The sequence below is a fragment of the Trematomus bernacchii genome, unplaced genomic scaffold (assembly GCF_902827165.1).
Source record: "Trematomus bernacchii unplaced genomic scaffold, fTreBer1.1, whole genome shotgun sequence".
Lineage (NCBI taxonomy): Eukaryota > Metazoa > Chordata > Actinopteri > Perciformes > Nototheniidae > Trematomus > Trematomus bernacchii.
Genome location: NW_022987648.1, coordinates 19,312,954 through 19,332,226, shown reverse-complemented (window position 1 = coordinate 19,332,226; position 19,273 = coordinate 19,312,954). Strand labels below are relative to the sequence as shown.

Below are 19,273 nucleotides of genomic sequence, written 5' to 3'. Positions count from 1 at the left end.
CATTTGCTGCTTAGTACCCAAACATAAATATTAAATATGTCTCATCATTAAAACATGAAAAATAAAATGACGGGTAATAATGGATTATGACGGAAATGTTACGATCCTGTCCGTCAAAATGACAGACAACGAAAAAGTCTAACGCAACCACTGCACTAGTTAGAATATTTACACCAAATGCACACTGAAAAAGTTTATATCTAATGGAAAAATGTTGAGTTGTAAACTGTATCTTTGCTTATTTTCAACCTTTATTGTGAAATGGTGTGTGTACAAGGGAGAGAATGTCAGTGTGGTTTGTTTTTGCACCTAGTCCTTTTTGCAATGTATCTGCAGAGGGATGAAAACCTCGGGTATCAAACGAGTGCTCCTTATGTTTGTACAAATTAGATGAGCCAAAAAAGATGAGAAATCTATTGTACACAAGGAGCATCCTCAAAAGAACAAGATAAAAGGCATTCAAACAATAATCCTAATTAATAAAAATTCAAATACATTTTTATCTATATGTGAAAATTCTCAGATTTGTCTTATTTTCAGCCGAAGCAGTTACCAAATATAGTTCTGACCTCTAGTGGACAGAAAACCAAACTGCACCTTTTGTGTCCGTCACATTCAGTTTGTAGGGATCAACTCTCACTCAGATGCAACAATTAACGAATGCACTGTAGATGTTACAATAAATAAATTTATTACACAGCCTTCATTAACTCAATTTTACAGAAGAATTTCAGGATTTCTACGGAAGAATTCCAGGAAAAGTGCATTAGTCTCTTTGACCATTAAACTCCATCATACTGAAAAATGTACACACATATCTGCAATAAATATAAATCATTAAAACATTAATACAGACTAGTAGAGCCACTTCATACAAGAAGTCCGGTAGCTATTTAGCGTTTTCTTCAATACCAAACTTTCTAGACGGCATCTGTTTCATTTGGGAATGTACTGAAGACGAGATGAAGAGTCTACCGCCATGTTAGCAGCTCGTCTTAAGCACTACAGTTTTGCAGTGTATCCTGAGGAGGATTTGAATGTGTGTGTGTAGCACATTTCATTACATTTACTCCAAAAATGGACACTGCCATCCCCAGAGCCTTCATGGTGGCATGGCTATAAACTATTACAGTTTTACATTATGCACAGATAAGAACATTTCGGACATAAAGAGAGAAGACATTTAGTTTTCACTTCCGAAGACTGGCCGTCTAATCAAAGTACATGAATGTTTGAGGTCACCAGGTCCCTAGAATTCCACATTTTCTCAGAGAAATGCCGTGGACTAAAACCACGACTCTTTATCATGGCGTGCGGTTGTTTCAGCCTGTGGGGAGAAATACTCTACAAACGGGGGGTATCATCAGAGGATCTTCTTGGTCACGGTGCCATTTCAAGCTTCACACATGATGGAGTGAGCGGAGAGAAAGCAGCTCACAGCGTCACAGCAACAGCAAACACACTGACCACACAGTACATGGTGCGGTTCTCCCACCGGGCTGTGCAGCTTCCTGGAAGACAAACAAGCAGGAGAGATGACGCAGACGTCCACATCAAACAAGTATTTTATTTCTAGTGGTGTCGGTTATTCAGTTACTCCTAAATGAATTCTCTAAATGTTTTCAAACACAGCAATTAGAGCTGGAACTATTAATCTAGTCAAATTGATCAACAGATATTACATATTACCACTATATTAGGGCGGGTCATACTCAGGTGCCAACATGAATCTGAAGGAAATCCTAACATGAGGGGTGTCTAAATTATGTGTTTTTTTTATGGGGAATTCAAATATGAGCTTATTCTTTGGATAGGATAACTCTAACCTACATCGTTTTGTATTTCGAAATCGGCAATTTTACCCTTTCGAACCTCTATTTAAGATAGTAAAAGATATAAGGGAAATCATTTATATTGACAAAGCCAAATCCTTTTTACATATTTATTAACAGGTGAACTGCATACATATAACTGGATAAGATTTCAAAGATCAATCTTCTGACTTCTTGAACTTTGCAAGGTTGCACAAGTCCTGCTTTGACTCATTATTGGACATCAGTCTCCTGCTGGTCTCCTGAGCTCTGATCCCTCCATCCCTCTTTTCCTGTGAGAAGTACTTAGCAGAAGCCTCGGTCACCATTTTAACAACCCTCTCAATGCTTTGAGTATGGCAAGGCCAGTTGAGTACCTCCATGGGGGTTTTGATGACGTTTTTCACCTCCGAGGTGCTTAGCAAGCAGGTGAGAGGTGGCTCTGACACACCTTCTGACCAGCTGATCAAGTCCCCAATGCTGGAAGCATCACAATTGATGTCAGGTGTCCTTCTGGTCCTGACAGAGGAGTCCCCCAGCTGAGTGTCTGGGTCCCCCTCTCCCCTAATGGCCAGGATCACCCCCTCAATTATCTCCTTCTGATCCTCAGAGCACAGCAGTGTTTGGAGGATCTTCTCACAGTTGGCATCACAAGGTCCAGCACCTCCTTCCTCTGGGACTTGAGGCAGTCCAGCTGAAACAGGATGTGACTAGGCTCACTAGCGACACTATAGTGTTCTTCTTTGATCTTTGCAGGAAAAGATTGGTCACTGCCCTCAGCTTCCATCATCACATTTGTCAGGTCAATCCGCCCATCAAAGAGGATGCAGGAGATCCCCACCCATCTCCCTGCACTTCTCCTCAAACTCTTCTCCCAGCTCTCTCATCAACTTTTCCTGTGCTCTCTTGACCTTGTTTTTATCAATCACTTTACTTGTGTTGTCTTCTGTGATGATTCCTGCACCAATCAGAGCTGCAGTTGATCTCAGCCCTATGCCATACCTTACACTAGCAAGCGCAATATTTGGAATATCATCATAGTTTTTCTGTACTTTTGTTGAAGCTGTAGGTTCAGTTTCAGGGAAGAGCTCAACTTCAGGGACAAACTCATCTTCAGCACCACTCTCCAATTCCAGATCCTCATCACCATCTGCCAAAAATCTCTTAACATCCTTCCTGGCTGCTTTGTCTGCTGCTGCAGCATTTTCCTCCTTGCTCCTTCTCCTTTCCTCAGCCATGTTTTCCATCCCCTGCCTTCCCCCATTTGGTGGGGTCCTTTACTTCCAAACCCTCTTTTTCTGTCCCTTGATGTATGCAAGATCTTTTAAAGGAATCCTTGTGTCTCTGCTGCAGGAACAGTGAATGTGGGCTTGGATCACACAGCCATCACAGCCTCCCCCCTCACAACTGGTAATCCGACACTTGCAAGTCAAAATATCAAATAATTAGTCTAACTTGACACTGAACCTCTCTTTGGCATCAAGTTTGCCCTTCCCAAGGGAAAACTTCACTGCTTGATTCCAGACCTCCTTGAGCTTGGTGATGGTCACCTTTTCATTAATAACAGGTGGCTTGAAAAGAGCATTCGCTTTGCTCCACTGACCAATCAGACCAGGGAAGATGTCACCCACCAGCTGGTCCACTGGGCAGTTCCTCCTGTTATCTTTACTTTTATCCCTCAAGTAGATGCCATACCTCAGGATATCCCTCACAGTTGGCAGTTCAGACACCAACAGCTCTCGCCCAGTGCCAACAAGATTACTCAAATGAGAAGTAGATTTTGCCCTTGTTTTGACTTGAGCCATTTCAACTAATTCACACTGAAAACACTGATACACAAGTAAGTTTCAATTCCTGTAAGTTTCACTTCAGACAGGAACATAAAAGCCCTGACTTCTAAATAAAAGCCCCCCAACTTAGTCTCTTTTTTCCAGAAGAATAGCAAAAATAATCAAAAAATAGATAATAATCAACTGCAAATTGATGTAGGTTAGGTTTATCAGAATTGAAAAATGTCTTCAGATTTGTGTTCTACACGCCAAAATACATAATTTGAACACCCCTCTCGATCGATTTACAAAAAAAAAATAGTATGGCCCTCCCTACCACTATATTAATACCAATACCACTATTAAATTATATTCTAAATAAGTTCCAGCTTTTTGGGGGTTTTCTGGATTGGAGTGGGAGAAATGTAGGAAACCTGAAGTTATAAACCTGTGATCGGGTTGGTCATAGTGTACATAAATAAACAGTATACAATATAAAATAATAGAAAACATAAAAATACTAGCATTTCGTATCCAAATTTATAATCTTGTTTGCTTTTTCCTGATTGAAAAATATATGTATACAGAGAATTATAATCCCTCCTATAAATCAAACACATTTAAAAGTGTTACCAGCTCTAGTTATCAGTCATTTCTCACCATCAGTGGTAGTGTCCCAGTAGCAGGAGTTGGCTGTGTGGAGACCAGCGCCGCTCTTCTGCATGATCGCACAGTTTACTGTAACACAATAGAGAGTATTCATGAGCCGAGAAGAAGCTCCACATGTCAACATTGCCTCCTGAGTTTTCTCCATGTTATTGTTTATGATGAGCAGTTTCCTCACCTATGTATTTGAACGGCCGCCCCTGTTTCACCAGGTGAGTCAGAGAGTGCTCCACGATACTGGCCGTCCACTGGTTCACTTTATTCTGGTTGTAATCTGTTCCACCAATAACACCTTCCACACACTGAGACAAAACCACACAGAGAAGGTCAAGCACACTCATCACTTTAATGTGCAGTAAATACAATTATCTGATGTTAACAGTAATTAAAAAGGTACCTCTTTAATTGAGATATTGACCTCATCGGCATTGAAGGCAACCTACAGACAATCAAAACAAAGAATTAACACAGTAAGTTTGTGGCATCATGCTTGTTCTATTTTGTATTTTTCCATGAAGAATCCACCTTATAGACTGTTTTTCTGATTATATATAATGGTCAATCTGTGAAAGAGTTCAAATTGGCCTAAAAATGCAAAGAGGTTTTGTAGTCTAGCACAAATCCCATAAGCAGGTGTACAATAACTAACAGTATACAGAGTAGGTAAGTATATATCTCTTTTTTAAGGAGTGTTATCATAAAGACTAGAACATACGGAGATGTATTTCATTAACTCAGAAAGAAATGCAAAAAGCCTACAGTACATCACTGTCATATGATAACAAGTGACAGAATGCAAGACCCAAGTTACTCACCGAAGAACACATTATTAAATACGTGTAAATTACACTTATAGTTAGGGTAAATAAAACAAAAGACAGAAATGGGTACACATATACAAAATACCAGTTACATTTGGTAGCAGTCTTATTATTACTTACATTAGTAGGAATATTAACAATATAATAATAACAATGCTTATAATGTCACTGTTGCTGGCTGTTTCTGACGTTAATAGGCTACTTATTTTATAAATGTAGTTAAATGATTATGAATGAAACGACAGGGACCACACCCAAATGGAAACAGCCTGCATCACTGAGCTAACGATAGAGCTAACCGAGGCGTGTTTTTATTTTAGCTTTGTAGATTTATACAGTGAATTAAATGTAATTCAGAAAAAAACTTCACCTCATCTCCAGGGTTATATTCCTCCATCACTTCTACTGACACAGAGGTATTTGTTAGTCCGTTATTTTTATTATCGCTGGTTTGCGTTTCCTGTTTACTTCCTGCTGTCCAGAGTAAAAGTGCACAGAAACATCTGACTGGGTTTATTATGTCGCCCCCCTGTGGTGAAGCCAGGCACTACAACCTCTACATCAACACTATTAACATGTATTTAAATATTCATCTTTATTTTAAATTATATTTTAATATTTAATTCTGTTTTAAAATAACTCTTGCATTATGAACACAGATTAATTAACACTTTTTTTTTTATTGGTTATTTATTTTACATGGGCAAAGTTGATTAATGACTGCTGTAAATGCAGCAACCTAATGCAACCTAAAATACTGTTTTTCATCATCTATTGACACAAAGCTTATTACATAGAACATCAATCATTAATTATGTATAGTATTACACATATATATATGTATATATGTATATATGTATAATATGTAGTATGGTGATTTGAAACAAGGGTTATACAACGTTGTGATGTGTTATGCAGGACATCATTATATTGCATTGCCAACATGCTACATAGAAAGCAACATAGCCTACATAAAAACTAAATAACTGTGGCACTATAAAAGCAAGAAAAGAGGCCACCGTTGAAGATCAGGTCAGACTGACAACAGCACAGACAAACTGGTTGTATAACAACCTGTATTGATCTGGAATAAGGTCCTCTTATTGTGTTTCTCCCCCATATCACCATCTCTTTTCACAGCTCTACTTGTCAAGTTGAGCATGACCAACCCATTTATTTCACACAGTATGAAATAAACTGTCACTCTGCAGGAGAGCAACACACTCCCAGAGGATCTGAGCAGGGGAATCCATAATACATAATGTACGACCGGTGACAGGAAGGAGTTTCCCTGAACCTTTGTATAGCCCAGCACTGCAGTATATAAAGTAACGACCCGGATTAATTGGGTCATTAGGGAAAGAAAACAACAATCTGAGTTAGTGCAGGAAAAAACTGTCGCATAGTTAGGAATAAGAGAAATAAGCCTTTTTGTGACACTACACACACACACACACACACACACACACACACACACGCACACACACACACACACACACACACACACACACACACACACACACACACACACACCACGCCCCCTCCTGTTGGGAACACCCTGGATGTGGTGCTCTGCCTTCAGACGGTGCCTAGGCGCACACACCGACATACGCTCCCCTGATCCCGGTACTCTCCCGGTCCCCTGCGCTCCCCTGCCGCCCGAAGCTCGCCTCTCTCCGCGGCCACCAGGTAAGACACCGCCGCTCCGCAGGTCAACCGGCCACGCACCGGGAACCAAACCACCGTGTTTATCTGGCATATGGCACAGTCAGTCGTTACCGGCTTGTCTCCAGTTAATGATCGTTGTGTCTTTTCCTTGTTTGTTTTTTGGTGTGTGTGTTTGGAGTGGTCTTTCCACCCTCACGACCTCGGAGGATTAGTCACACGGCAGCGGGACCAGACAGCCCCACTTCCCCGGCTAAAGTTGAACGCGTTTGGGCAGGTGCAATGCAGCAAAAAGCTTATTTTCTTGCCTCTTGTTGGCTCTGCTGGTTTCAACGGCAGATTAACCTGCAGCTCAGTTAAATTATAACAATTAATCTTGCATTAATTAATAAACTTGGTGGATGGGGATGTTGAGAAATGTATGTCATGATATGTATGGAGGGCAGTGGTTTAATTAATTGATGCCCTTCTAGATTTGATTAGACTAGCTTTTTATAAACCAAAGTGAATTGAGAAAACCAATTTAATGTTCCTATAATATGGCAGTTGCTAATGATGACCTTGTCTAGTTTCTCGAGTCACCAGGATATCCCAGGGATTTTCAGGGAAAACTATAAAGGGGTGACAGACACACAGAGAGATGCTGCTAAATGTCTGCAGGGCTGGATGTCTTGCTCAATGTTCTTGGGGTGCAGCAGAAGAAGTGTCAGGTACTCTCTGATGAAGCAACATGCTGACCTCATTACAATTCAGTGGTGTGTTTTTTTGTGCCTCAGATTAGTTGGTGTTGCGCTTGTGTTTGATGCTGCCATAAGATGTGAGATCCAGTTGATAAAAGAAATGTGAAGCCTCTTTTGAAGATGGTAATATGTTGTCAGCCGCAGGATTTGAAGTCTCATCAGGAGCCAGAAGTCCTGGTTTGAGGCTGGAATACATGATGTATGGAGGATGAATTACATTAGGGTTTAGGGCGGACTACATTTATTCTTCAACCAAGTAAGAACATAATTTTTACTGATTATTGAACACTCTGATAAGGTTTTTGATTTCACAAGACTAAACAGGCATTTGTTGTCCAACAGTCCAAAACTAAAATGTCATCTGATTGCTTTCAAATGTTGAAAGGTTGTCTGTTTCCACTCTAAATTCTGTTTTTTTATTAAACATGGGCTGTAGAGTACTAATTTAGCATTATGTGTTAGTCTTATTTACTGTTGTTAAGTGTTTCATTATTATTTGCTAGTTTAATTGATCAATTGATCTTATGAATCTGGCTTTCAGAACTGTCAGACTGGCTGCTGGCCAAAGTGGCCTGTTACACTGAGGAAGTAGCCACAGGCTTTGTGTAGCCGTGTTTTGAAATTATCCACTAGGTCTGTGTCTTTAAGACTGGAAAAGCTATACATTAAAACAAAGCAGTTGTGCTAATGAATTTCAATAACGCCCATGAGTTCATTCATTATCATTAGGTCCATTATGAAGCACTGTAAGTGGATGCCATTTTAAAATAAGCAGCCTGTTGAAGGTTGATGGTGTAAAGTTCCCTGACACATTTTGCATTGCTGTTTTTCTACTCTTCAGACAGCAAGCCTTTGCTGCGTAATACCTTCTGCCATACTATCATTTTTCATTGTGTTACATTGGTTAATTTGGCTCCTGTGAGCAGTAGATGCAGTTCTGCTGATGCTGTTTTATCATTGTCATGGGGAGAATGGCTTCCTAGTGATGAACACGCTTTAATGCAGCTCACGCACACAAGGCAGCTGAAGGGGGGGGGGGGGGGGGGGGGGGGGGCTCATGGGTGAATAAAGAAGGAGAGAAGCCTGGGAAGGAAGGGATTCCCTGACTTCACCACGCAGGCAGCTATATAGAGCTCATCCAGCTGAGCAGAAAGAAGCCCTGGGCTGTGCAGTCACACGGGATTATGTCTGCGTCGCCACGATCTGGCAAGCATGTGTGTGTGTGTGTGTGTGTGTGTGGTGTGTGTGTGTGTGTGTGGGTGTGTGTGTGTGTGTGTGTGTGTGTGTGTGTGTGTGTGTGTGTGTGTGTGTGTGTGTGTGTGTGTGTGTGTGTGTGTGTGTGTGTGTATGTGTGTGTGTGTGTGTGTGTGTGTGTGTGTGTGTGATGTGTGTGTGTGTGTGTGTGTGTGTGTGTGTGTGTGTGTGTGTGTGTGTGTGTGTGTGTGTGTGTGTGTGTGTGTGTGTGTGTGTGTGTGTGTGTGTGTGTGTGTGTGTGTGTGTGTGTGTGTGTGTGTGTGTGTGTGTGTGTGTGTGCATATACATTCCCACATCATTATCTCAGGCAGTGCTGTGAAAGGCTGTGTAAGACTGATGTATTCTGACCTGCAAAACCAAAACACTGTGATTACATATTTAGTTTATTTGGAGTTCAGCCTGGAATAATACTTTTGACATTAAGGCATAATTATCATAGCCTGCAGCGTGTTCCATTAGCAATAATTACATCACATAGACTTTGACAGAGAGAAATAGCTAACTACAACAATAGCCTTATATCAACTGGAAGCTAGATGAGCTTTAACTGGAAAAAAAGCTCAAACCTAAGATTTTACTAATGCTTTTAACTTGAACGGAACAATAAACCAAAATCTTCATTAATCAGTTGATTATTCCATTGGCAAGCGGTAACTAAAGAAGGGAAAGAAAATAGATAAATTCCTGTCTCAGATTTTGAATTGAAACCCTCAATTTACGGAACTATCACAATATGGTTCAGATTGAGCATTTAACTCAAGTGGTGAGGACAGGTGTTTTGGGCACCCAGTCTCGCGAGGGTTCTTCGAAAATGTTCACAAATCAAGGGTTAGTCTACCATCTCAACATGACTATAGAAAAAACATTGAGTCCCTACAAACAAGTGAACAATGATGTTCAAATGACACATAATGGTCGTGGGATTTAGACTCTGTCTCTCACATAAATCCTGTCCACTCCCTTGTATTATCACCAACAATAAACAGGACAAGTGTGAGGAAAATTCACATAATATTCTGCCTTTAAAACATGAGCCATCATTTAATATGATCTAATTAAACCGACTATAATCTGCATGATTATATCAGGATTATCTCAGCTGAGGACCTGAGCTGCTGCCACAGAGCTTCTCTGCTGCATACAATAACGTCTGATCTCATAATGCCGTGATGCGCAGGGTTTCCCTCCCGCCCACTCACTGATGCGGCTCTGGTGCACCCCGTTTGGTATGCAGCCTATAGCCCCATGAGATGCAATCGCCTCCTTGTTCAATCAGGGCCTCAGCAAGGCAATCAGTGGAAGCCCGTCGACGCACATACACTGAAGATGTGGGAGGGAAGAAAACACTTAAAAAAGAAGAAATGTAATTTGGAGGCAGTGCTGAGAGGAATGACTCAGGTCTGTGAGAGATTGCTGGTCCGGCAGTGATGCCTCTGTGTCTCCCTCCCCAAACCTCTGATGTGTTGACACATGCCACACACACACTGTGGGCACTCTGTGATGTTGACCTGCGCCCCTGAGGGGGATGCTGGGCTGTAATGGGATGATGGGACACTTCAGCCTGCAAATCAGAAAAATATGTGGATGCACACATGCTCAAAACCAATTCTGTTTTTTAAAATGACTTCATTATTTTATAGTTTCCCAGCACCAGCATGTTGACCATGGTGTGCTGTATGGAAAAGTCAACACATCAGAGCGTACATCAAACACTGCCATTAATTAGATTCATTGTTAGCAAGTCATGCACATCAACGTGTTAAATCAATACATTTGAACAGATTAAGGATGGCTGTAATGACATGACAGGGAGTCACAGCCTCAGTATACGTATTGACGTATATTATACGTGTTGACCGAAAACATTTGCACTGTGAAATTATTCAGTGGATATAAAATGGACAATAATGACTGTCATTGGGACTACAATTTTGCCCAAATAATTTGGTTTGTTTATGTTTTTCTGAGAGCACCATGACATACGGTTGAAACTGGGACATGCAGTAGAAAACTATAGTGATTATTCTTAATAATTATATATTCTATTAAAACTATTAGAAATGTTAACATGTTCTTTATAGCACAAAGCACATTTTATGATATTGTATTATAATATCTATATTCTAATAACGGACTAGGAAATGATGAACAAGGCTTGAGCTGCAATTCCTGATTGTTTTCTTTATGAAATAATCTGCTGATTATTTTTGTATGTTATCAATTCATTGTTCGGTCTATAAACTATCAGAAAATAGGGGAAAAGGTCTATCCCAGTTTCTAAAAGTCCAAGGTGATGTTTTTAAAAGTCTTGTTTAGTCAGTCCGAAACCCAAATATATTCTATTTAATAAGAGCAAAACCGCTTTTCTGATAATATGCTTGAAAAACTACTAACAATGAATCTTATTGATTATTATTCTGTCAGTCAATTTAAGTCATTCACACATGAGGATCATAAACCACGATATTGCTATATGAGAATATTGTGAGAATACAATGTATGGGTATACAATAAACTACAGTAATTGCAAAGCTAATGCAAAGCTAATACAAGGTAAAGTGCATGAAGGTGAAACCTGTGAGCATGAACTCCATGGTTATCTTCTTTAAAGTCATAAGACAACATTGTGTTGAGTGCATGTATCTATTCAAGGAAGAAGGTCACGTACTTGATGACGTTATTATGTGTGGGGACTAGTGTCAAGATTAACCTGTAGTTCTCAGTGACTAATTTTAATCACATAATCTTGAGCACAAGTTTCAGTGGTATTTCCTGTCCACCTCGCCTATATTTGCTGTAAAGGGCAAAGTCCACATTGAAATGTCCGTATTTATTGTGTTGGTTCTTAACACTGAGACACAATGTCTGCACATATTAAGAGCACAAGAGGAATCGGATCACCTGTGATTGGTTGTTATATTTTCTGAGTGGATATGCAGGTTCTTGCTATCTTTAGAGTTTATTGCACTTGTGGTAAGTTGTTTTGGATAAAAGGGTCATTTAAATCAAATGTAATGTGACGTTATGTGATTGAGTTGATGTTTGGAACTTGTTATTGTTATTGGACTCAGTACTCATCACATTCAGTGCAGCTGATGAAGGTTATAAAGGCAGTGTTACTTTCTAATAATAAACCTTTATAAAATAGGTTTCAAACTGTAACTAACGGTTTCTGACAATACTTACTATCGTTAATAATTTGCACACAGGATGAGTGTCTATGAATAGATTACCCACCATTTTTGGCAGACCTGAACATTTTCCTTAATTATTGCTTATTGATGATCATTATGAAACATTTCACAACTCAAGCAGCTAATTGGAAAGTTGCTGAAGTACCTCTGCAGCCGCTAGGTGCGCTATAGATTTCAGTAAACGTCAGGTTGACCTTTTGTCAAAAGGTTTATTTTATAAATGCAGTTGTTTTGGCTCATAACCAGGATTGTCTTTAAGTGCGTGGGTCGCTGAGAGCTTGCTGTCAGAAATGTACTTGTTTTATTGTTTTAGTTTCTTGAGGTCCGTGTTTGAGTCGATGCCATCTTAAATTCACTCACCAGACATGATCCTCAGCAAAATGACTCTTCTGAAGTGTATCTTTCTAAATGCCTTTTGACTTGAGAGTCCACCTGCTGAAAACAGCTGCTTGTCTTTTCTTCAGGATCTTTATTCATTGATCCATTCTGGAGGCCCGCCCAGACACTTATCTGTCCTCTAAACACTGAATTTCATTGTGCATCTGTCTCCTGTGTTCCAGGGCTACACTGATGAACCCACATACAGTGTGATCAAACTGAAATGACAGGCTAATCTTCAAAGAAAATCTAAATCCATTAGCGTCCACATGCAGTTCAGTTTATACTCTGATCAATGGTAGAACATTCTCTGTACACACACGCGTGCACACACACACACACACACACACACACACACACACACACACACACACACACACACACACACACACACACACATACACATACACATACACATACACATACACATACACACACATACACACACTCTCTGTTTCTCTCTGTGCAGAAGATACAGAGGCCACAACTGAAATTGGGTTAATCAGATCAAGCCTCCATTTAAAAACTTCTCCTGTCTTGTTCTTTAAGAGCTTGTCGTGGGCAACACATAACGCACTGAAAAACAGAAGGTTTGAAAGATGCACGTCATAAATAAAAGATCACAAAGAATACTTCATTTTGATATCTTAGTTTGATCTGTTGATGATCGCTGACAGCGAACTGTTTCCACATCTTTTTTGCTGAGATTTCAGATACTCTCCACTGTGCATGTTTTTCCAGCTTCCAGACTGCCTTCACTTGAACCGTCTCACAGTTTTCATCATAAGCCCAAACCGTGCCAGATCTGTGGTGTAGAAGGCAAACTGGCTTGAAATGTCTGTTGTTTCTGGCAAATGAATGATCTTGTATCACTGATCTTCTGCAGACATTGGAAGAGTTGGTTATGTTGAATATTTAGGGAGAAGCTTGCGTCACACAGACTGCATCTCTCCTGAATATAATTAATCACATTAAGAAACTTGATGATTTATTTAAGATGCATTGAGGTAACTGCGTGTAGAAGGGACATAGAAGAGGAGGAGTTGAAGTAGATTATGTGGTATGTTGAAAGGATTTCCAAAATATTTCAGTTTACAATGTTGCTTTTATGAATATTAACAAACACATTTTCACTTAATCCATTTAACACAGTTGTACAGCTCATCTGGAGCCGCAGGGCATTTCCCCAGATTATCCGACCATGAAATTAAATGGAATGAGAAACCGTCCTATACTTGGCTTTGTGACTAAATACCTGCAAGACCAACAGCATTCCCATCAGCTTTGGCTGCTAATTAGCACATGTAAGGACTCATCCGGGAACGAAGATGATTACAATGGTAAACAGAAATATACCTGCTTACATCAGCATTTTAGCTTTGGCATTGTTGCTGACGTTAGCATTTAGCTCAAAACCCCACCATGACTAATTTGCAACTTGGCTGTAGATTATCATGCCTTGTGAGGAACAAACCCACATTTTACTCCAAATTATTCCCCATCGACAGACAGATTTTGAGTTGTGCAACATTTATTTCGGGTATGCTTGTTTGTCTCTAAATTATTTGCATTATATGAAAAAATAAAGGCTGAAATTATGAAAATGTTACTTTTAATCAAGACTCTTTGTCTGTCAGGCTCCACCGGCTTTAGACTTCAAAGCTTAGGAAATGGGGTAGGATTATTTGTATGCAATTTTAATGTAACAGGTTATTTTTAACACGAGTGCATTTCATAACACATCATTAAATAATAAAGCAATTTCCCAGAAAATATCATTTTAACGCAACAGTGCCCACAGTACTACTGCTGTGTTTCATCTGCTCTATGCACAGGAGAACCGTCTTTCTTCTTTGCATTTCTCACATGAGGTTGTTAAAAGCTGTGCAGTGACTGAAAAACAACGCTTTCAGAAGACTTAACTTGCATGGAAGTCATCACTGAACACCTGATTTGACTTTCCTGCTCCATCTCCCCAAATCTGCTTTCCCCTTCCTGTTAGTCTTTTATTCCGTCAGTCACACCCACAAACAAATCATCCATTTTCCGTCTTTAGATCCGTGCTCTCTCTCTGCTGGGCTGTTAGGAGGAGTGGCAGCCTTTTCCTGAGCCCACGCTGCCCTTTCCTCTTAATTAGTGGGTGAAACGACACAAACAACCCATCAATGAAGCAGCATACAGATAAGGCTGAGTTCAGTGAAGGTGAAAGGAACAAAAAGCGGAAGGAGTGCTGGGTCGTATAAGAGAGGACAGCTGACAGGAAAGCTAAGGTTTTTAGAGGCACTAACTCTGTTGGTTTGTTTTTCCTATTTTCTGCTCCATTGAACGCTGCGGGGAACTGTGGAGGCCTGCAGGCTTAATAAGTCATTACTGGTGACGGCTCCTGAGAGAGCTGTTATCTTACGGTGGCTCTGACATGCTCCATGGCTGTAAGGGCAGCATTTTAAATATTAGTAGTGGTTCAGAGGAATAGCTTTCCCCCATTGCTGAATGGCAACATTACAGCAACGTGTGTTTTCAAGATTTGATTCATACATTTTTCCACACGGTTCCCCTTTCTTTCTACACCTGCCAGCCGATTAGTGCCGAGCATTGAGGATTTCAAATTGTTGTTTTAGAAATTCCAAATGCGGAAAGTTTTGTTGGTAAGAGAGTTCAAGACATTATTTATCCACCGAACGCACTTTAGTTGAAGCATATTCACATTAAGTATATTCAAATGTTTTGTAACTTCCTGAAATCAAAGGTGTGGATGTGAGACCCTAAGCAGGATTTGAACTGAAGCTCTCTTTTTTCCATTCTCTAAACAAATGATTTGTGTCTAAAAACAAGTGCAACACCATGAATGCCTTGCAGGAGAGACTCTCAGAAAGTGTGTGATGTTAATCCCATTTGAGCAATACAAGTAAATGACAGCCACATCTCTACAGACACGTAAACTAGTTGGTTTTAAGCAAACCTTTACAAAGTCAACCTTCTCTCTTGTGCTATAACACTCCTCTCCAGTCCAAGCATGAAATATCTCTAGACAGCCAGTCTAGAGATTAGATCAAAGGATTGGCTTCTGTTCCCGTGGATCTGTCTCTCAGCTGCAGCCTCACATCTCCACCCTCCCTGTAGACTCATAATCACAGACAAAAGGCCAAATCTGGCGAGGACAGAATGCTAGTCACCGTTATGCAAAGTCTCCGGCTTGACGCAGGAGAGTTATTCACATCGCTGTCCAAAGTCACCTCATTACCTTTTGAACAAGCCAAGTAATTAAGGTTTCAAATTGGATTCTGATTGACACCATTTCAATGATGGTGGCTGTGTTTCAGAAGAGTTATTGACATGCGGAGAGTCCGGAGGATAAAGAGGAGTGTTTGCAGACAGCTCCTCGCCTGATTGGCAGTGACGCGGACAGTCTGACAGGTCGGCAGGCAGGGAGGTTATTAGTGCACTGCAGTGGTGCGGATATGCTATCTGCCCTGAGGTTGTGTGTGTGTGTGTGTGTGTGTGTGTGTGTGTGTGTGTGTGTGTGTGTGTGTGTGTGTGTGTGTGTGTGTGTGTGGTGTGTGTGTGTGTGTGTGTGTGTGTGTGTGTGTGTGTGTGTGTGTGTGTGTGTGTGTGTGTGTGTGTGTGTGTGTGTGTGTGTGTGTGTGTGTGTGTGTGTGTGTGTGTGTGTGTGTGTGTGTGTGTGTGTGTGTGTGTGTGTGTGTGTGTGTGTGTGTGTGTGTGTGTGTGTGTGTGTGTGTGTGTGTGTGTGTGTGTGTGTGTGTGTGTGATGGACACAGACAGGTCACCACTTCAGTGAAAAGTAGACACAGGCAGGGATACTTTCAGCTCAGACAAACACGTCATGTATCATTGAACTCGTTGCCTCCTCCATCCCAGTGTCTCTTTCTGGAAACCTCTCCTGTCTCCTCCATCGTGCCAGATCTCCTCTCCAGCTCCCTGTGAAGACCATGTCCGCCCATTGATTATACCTCGCTGTGAACACTGCTCTCACATCCGATCTCAGGAAGAGGATTACATGCAGGCAGATACACGGTTGAACAGGATAGGTCCTATTTGCTTCAATGCCTTTAAATGGAGATACGCTGTGTGTGCTGGAAACCTTTCCTAAGCACAACATCATCATTCTTTGTTAGAATTTGCACAGCACTCTGTTGTAAAAGACACAAAGCAGCTTGCTTACAGTTTTATAATAAAGCTCTTACTTAGACTGTTGGCCTTTTATGTGAAGAAATCCATCTTGAGAGTGTCGTGCTTCATCTCTTCCTCTTACTTAAAGAAAGCTATTGAATTTGATGTCTGCTGAGCTTTGCTAGGCTTTGATCATCGCTATATCTGTCATTGTCGTGATGTTTCCCCCTGGAGTAAAGCCATTTAGCACCTGCCTGGCTTCAAAGTCCAGTTTATCTGCTGTCTTGTGGGATTCTTCCTTCTTTTCCTGCTTTTTCATGAATGGACGGTTTTATGTTTACATGAAAAGGAAAGATATTAAAGAAAATATTTCCAATCAGATCACTAGCAGGAAATGGGTAGGAATGCAACCCAAAGCAACTGATGTTATCACTTAAATCAATCAATAACATATTAAAGCTACAAATATATATTGTTTTATTTTAAAGTAGGATCAAATGTGAAAGGCTGTATCAATACATCCCATTAAAAGATCAAAATGTGTTAGTCAGCTCTCCCCAATGCACTCTCTTAACACTCTTCAAGAATCTATAGCTAATTTTTGGTTAATGGCTCAGTAAATTATACTAAATAATTCCAACTAAAGCTGCTCTGCACTTTAGTTTGGTATCAGGGACTCTTTTTAAATATGCAGATGAATAGACATGTGGCTATTGGGTATTAACTGCCGCATATGTTTTTTTTAATGGTTTTTGGAAGACAATGGAGCAATCAGAGAAATAAGCTTCACAGACATCACTAGTTTGCGGCATCAATTCATTTTGGGTTTTGGTCTTTTAATGGGAGTTGTGAACAATAGGAACATTGAAAATATTATATATATGAAAAACACCACCAGACTTACCCTTTAATTAACTTGAATGACATCCTCTTTGCATCCAGCTCTTCCATATCTTTCAGGAGGATGTTATCACGATATGAATGTTGATGCGATGCGTATGCGAGTAAATTATACAAGTGGTAATTATGGTAACTCCCACATGGCTTGAATGAGGCATATGCATGGATATTGGGCTGATTAGAGTCCCGAAATCAGCCCCTTCTTGACACACAACATCAGTATAGGTTGTATTCTATTGCGTTTACCATGGTGCCACCAGTGTAACCTGCTGTGAGATATGTCATTATGGACCTTTTGTTGATGAATCATTCATGTTTTCTACACTTAATGCATTTCTGAATGTATGGATCATATAAGAGGCTGTGTTGGCTGGCTGCAGCCGCAGGAGGAGGTCTGGCAGAGCTGAGGTGACCTGCTGTTTAATGGTCACCAGAGACACTCTCTGCCACTCATCATCCCTGTCTGCTGCCGCCTCACATCAATGATTCACAAGCAAAATGTACAGCATCCTGTAAATTACCTCGGGGGATTCAGGGGTTATAAATTAGAACAAAGGAGGAGATGCATGGTGCATTAAGGACTGTAGTTCCTGCTTAAGAAAACCATCTAAGTTTAATTTGTCTTACTGTCTGTTACATAGAACTGCAATTTGTATAATTTATTAATAATCTCGACTTGCCGCTCTTCACACTGTTGCTGCCTTTGTCAACATTGTGTGGAAGAGAACATGGTAGAAAACGTATCTGGAAAAGCCTCAGCCTCCCAGGAGATAAAGAATGTGCTGATATAAGGTGAAAGAGCTACCCTATGATTTATTCACTTCCAGGCTAAAAACATATCCGCTGCCCCTCGCTGAAATAACAAGGCTAGAGCTAAAGTTGAGGCTGGTGAATTTTCCATATTAAAAGGCATGTGGGTGACCCACATTTCTACAGAAATACACCACACACCATATCGTTTCTCTCGACCTCATTCATCCCACTTCCACTCTTTCACAGGAAGATTGAGTATAGTAACTGCATTTCCACAGAGAGAAAGTTGTGTGGTATACCGGTGAGTTGTTGCTGCCTTTCTGCCGCAATGACAAATTTAAGTCCAGGAGTGAAGAGTGAACAAGAAGGAGAAATATGAGCTGAGGAGTGTGCAGGGTGTTGAGAGATAAGTCAGGGGGAAATGCACAGTTGTATCTAGGGCTCCGTCCATCCATCCATCCATCCATCCATCCATCCGTCCATCCATCCATCCATCCATCCATCCATCCATCCATCCATCCATCCATCCATCCATCTGGTACATCCACCCAACCTTTAAAAGTTGGGGGGGGGGCGGGAGGCGTGTACATCCTGGATAGGTCGCCAGTCAATTACAGAGCTGAAACATAGATAACTATTAACATTCACAACTATGGACAATTTAACTATAGTTAATTTGCCACTTGCAATTATAATTGCTTGCAAATCTGGCAAAATTATACATATATATATATCAGATGCCAGGGTTATGATCCTGTACTTTGTTGAATACTGTAATACTCACAATTATTTGAGTATCAAAAACACACCAATGCATTAGAGGAACAAAATATAGAAAGATAACTATTCGATATCAGAACAGTTTGATCTGCATGTATCACAGTCCCTGCACAGCACTATTACACATGCACTGCACTCAAAGAAATGAACATGTACCAATGTACATCCATAAAAACATAAAATTAAAGAGCTGGCAGGAGTCTTCGAGTAAACAAAGTGAATAAAATATTTCAAGGCAGAGTTCCCCTATACATTGTTACTACTATAAATAAAGAATGTATAGATTCCTTTTGAGAATTAATCAATAGAGTAGCACAAAAGTTAATATTGCGACACAATACATTTATTGATTTTCCTTCCACCGCTACAATTAATTGAACCTGCATGTCTCTGGACTGTGCTAGAAAGCCAGAG

General features: G+C 40.4%; 2 protein-coding genes across 5 annotated transcripts in view; one reads left to right on the top strand and one right to left on the bottom strand.

Moving 5' to 3' along the window:
* Positions 1-231: 231 nt before the first annotated feature.
* LOC117485782 (dynein light chain Tctex-type 3-like) lies at positions 232-5,535 on the bottom strand. Its single transcript, XM_034134481.1, has 5 exons — positions 5,438-5,535; positions 4,644-4,685; positions 4,425-4,548; positions 4,241-4,318; positions 232-1,511 (listed from the first exon to the last, which is right to left on the bottom strand). The coding sequence occupies exons 1-5, from the start codon at positions 5,462-5,464 to the stop codon at positions 1,435-1,437; spliced, it is 348 nt and encodes a 115-aa protein (XP_033990372.1). The 5' UTR covers positions 5,465-5,535; the 3' UTR covers positions 232-1,434.
* A 1,126-nt stretch (positions 5,536-6,661) lies between these two features.
* Positions 6,662-19,273, top strand: part of sytl5 (synaptotagmin-like 5) — a 36,743-nt gene continuing 24,131 nt past the window's right edge. For 3 of the 4 annotated variants that reach the window (XM_034134428.1, XM_034134429.1, XM_034134425.1), the window contains exon 1: positions 6,662-6,756. The gene's annotated coding sequence lies outside the window, so the exon portion shown is untranslated. Of the gene's footprint in view, positions 6,757-6,913; positions 7,010-19,273 lie in introns of all 4 variants that reach the window. The other variant, XM_034134426.1, reaches the window with a different exon arrangement.